The sequence below is a fragment of the Talpa occidentalis genome, unplaced genomic scaffold (assembly GCF_014898055.3).
Source record: "Talpa occidentalis isolate TD23 unplaced genomic scaffold, MPIMG_talOcc4v2.1 talOcc4.566, whole genome shotgun sequence".
Classification (NCBI taxonomy): Eukaryota; Metazoa; Chordata; class Mammalia; order Eulipotyphla; family Talpidae; genus Talpa; species Talpa occidentalis.
In genome coordinates this window covers 11,059-14,349 of record NW_023604935.1, presented here as the reverse complement: position 1 = coordinate 14,349, position 3,291 = coordinate 11,059, and the positions used below count along the sequence as shown (strand labels likewise).

Below are 3,291 nucleotides of genomic sequence, written 5' to 3'. Positions count from 1 at the left end.
CAGCCCCGTCAGCACAGGTGCCTGCGGTCACACATGCAAGTCCTGTGCTCTTGGGCCCAGGTGTCCATAATCAAAGGCTTGCGTGCCCCTTCCTCACCCATCAGCCCTGGGCATCCACAGAGGCCGGAGCATATAAAATGACCTGATTACTTCATTTACCCGACACGTGGAATTTGCAATCATCTGAAAACTTTAAAGCAGCCCTTATGAAAATGCTCAAGCCAGTAACTGCAAACGATTTTAATGAGAGAATAGAAGATATAAAAAAGTTATAAATGAAAATTTTAGAACTGAAAATACAGTAACATTGGTTGGCTGTATGACAGTGTTCCACTCCAGGGCAGGATGTGGAGAGTAGGGAGGGCTGCCATGTTGGTGGGCAGAGTATGTGGAGACACTGTGCTTTCTGTTCACTTTTGTTTTTTTGTTTTTTTGTTTTTTTTTTCCTGCGACACAGTTTGCTTTATTCATTTTCTTAAGTTTTACAGAATTATTTCTCTTCTTGGGATTGTATTCTTCATTTTACAAAGCTTTAAAATGAGACTCAAATCATATGACAATTTGCCTGTCCCTTTAGGAAAACGTAACTTTTTTTTTTCGCTTAAGTTAAATAGAGTCTGGAGCAAAAATGTCCATTTCAGAATGACCCAAGGGAAAGTACCAGTGGTAAATTATGCTACATTGGGATAAAGAACACAAAAGGCAGACACCAAACACCTCCATTTTCCCAAGATTAAATGATTATTAAAAAAAAGCACGCCACACTGTATATAAATCAACATTCTCTCCCATAATTCTGTGCATCTGGGACTATAGAAACATCACTGTCCCTGTCCCACATCTTCAAATTAACATTCTCGGGTCACAACAATGTCTTCCCAAAGGGGACTTTCCGGAAAAACAAGCTATTTCCTCGGCTCATATTTCCCTCTTTTTGTAGCATATACCAGCAATCTATCCAAGAATTATATATTGGGGAGTAAGGAGGGCACCCAACAGCAAGCCCACAGTTGTTGACAGCCATAAGATTAGAGACAAGCACAAAGGGATAGGTCAACATACTGGCAAAAAATCCTGTGACAGCTTGGGAATAACTTTTCATTTCATTCATGGTGGAAACCCCACTGTCCAGTGCATAGGTATTGACGGGGTAAGCCAGTGAGTTACAGAGCCACAAAGAAATGATGTCACCTAGGAGGCGAGAAATAAGACCTGCAAAAAATCCTAGGATGCCCTCTTCCCGATAGATGGTTGCAATGGAGTCACAAAGTCCACAGTACTTGGATTCTCTGCCAATAAATTGTACCATAGATCTCAGAATGATCACATGGAAGGGATGTGTGATGAGGGTAGCAGCAGAACGGGCCATTATCTCTCGAGTTGTCTCCTTGATAACTCCGTCAAAGCAAAATGAAACTTCTTTCTGTGCATTTCCAGGTCCTAACTCCTCATTCTTATCACACTCCTGGTAATGCTGTAAAACTTTACCATGGACCACAGTTCCAAGGACTCCTGAACACAGTCTTGGTGTTAAGCCTGTGAACAACCCACGCTGAGCATAACAAAAGAGCCCAGGAAGCTGACATACTTGCCGTCCAAAAATATTTCGGCCTATTGTTGGAGGCAGAGGCTCATATCCCACCTGGATGAGCACCTTCACGTACATGAGCGGCTGGGAAAGGATGGTATGAACCTAAAACTGCTATTAAAAAACACAGGATATTTAAATGTATATAAAAAAATGCAATAACTAAAATTAAAATATCATGGAATGGGCTTGATAATAGAAAGCTTATGGTAGATTTATTCACAAGCACCAAAAACTGGAAACAACACAATATCCTTCGATGTGTAAATGGATGAAAAATATGTACAAACCATCCAATACTACTCAATAGTAAATAGATAAAAACCTACTGATGCACTCAACAACCCAGACAGAGCTTAAAGGCGATATGCAGAGGGAAAACAAAGCCTGTCTCAAAAGGTTGCCTATTGCATGATTCCATGTGTATGACCTTCTTCCAGACAAAATGGTAGCAACTGAAAATTGCTCAGTTCTTAAACTTTGCAGTGAAGGAGCGTGTGACAAAAGATTTAACAGAAGGGAATTGTTTGATTGCTCTGTAATTTTATTGTATGGTGCGCCCATAAATCTTTACCGGGACGGACAAAGATTATTTTCTTTCCCGACACCTGCATTCCAGCAGCACGGCCATTCTTGCTCTCCCTGGGACACTCCAGACAAGGTCCCTCCCAGGACGCTTGCAATCACTCATCTTCTGTCTGGAACACTCCACACCCAGAGGTCCACACTCATTGCCCCCTCACTAATTCCCCTTAAAAAAAAAAAATTGACGTATGCTAACTCAAAATATAAATTTCTCACCTCTATTTCATTAGTCAAAATAATGTCATGTGTGAGCCTCCCCGGTGGCGCAGCGGTTGAGCGCTGGGCTGCGAAGCTGCCGGTGGCCTCTGCAGCGCCGGTTCGATCCCCGGCTGCTCCCCAGCCAATGGAGGAGGGTCCCGCATGGCCCACAGACCTGTCCTGCCGCCCACTGCTCCCCTCAGCAGTGTACTTCGCTCCTTCTGCCTGCTCTGCTCCCCACTCTGGCTCTGGTAAACTCTCTCACCCTCCCGCACTTCTGACTGTACCCAGTGCTTGTATAAATAAATAAATAAATCTTTAAAAAAAAATAATGTCATGTGGTCTGTTATAGGTACAGAGGGAACTGGGAAATGTGACTTTGGAAAAACATGGGCATATTGACTCCAAAGAAAATTAACATCTTTTCATAAAAAAAAGAGAAGGGTGAATGGTTTTTACAATAGGCAAACATTAGGGTCTCCCACTGTCCTCCATGGGAGCAGGCACTGCCTGATTTTTCATTGGTTTCTCGCTAGCACCTATGGCCATACCTGGCACAGAGTATCTTAAAAACTCTAGAATAAATCACTGTCATCTCACTGGTCCTCTATAAAATAATAGCCAAAACCCCTATTTAAATGATCTCATTAAATTTCACATCTTTTTATTATTAATTAAAGTGATAACTTTTTTTAATATATTTTTTATAGAGGCATGTTTTATTTATTTGTTTGTTTGTTTGTTTGTTTTGTTTATACATGCACTGGGTACAGTCAGAAGCGCGGGAGGGTGAGAGAATTCACCAGAGCCAGAGCGGGGAGCAGAGCAGGCAGAAGGACTGAAGTACACTGCTGAGGGGAGCAGTGGGCGGCAGGACAGGTCTGTGCGCCATGCGGGACCCTCCTCCATTGGCTGGGGAG

General features: G+C 42.6%; 1 protein-coding gene across 1 annotated transcript; it reads right to left on the bottom strand.

Annotated features, from left to right (window-relative positions):
• Positions 1 to 651: 651 nt before the first annotated feature.
• On the bottom strand, positions 652 to 2,320 carry LOC119260144 (mitochondrial carrier homolog 2-like). Its single transcript, XM_037529020.2, has 2 exons — positions 2,303 to 2,320; positions 652 to 1,693 (listed from the first exon to the last, which is right to left on the bottom strand). The coding sequence occupies exons 1-2, from the start codon at positions 2,318 to 2,320 to the stop codon at positions 863 to 865; spliced, it is 849 nt and encodes a 282-aa protein (XP_037384917.1). The 3' UTR covers positions 652 to 862.
• Positions 2,321 to 3,291: the final 971 nt, after the last annotated feature.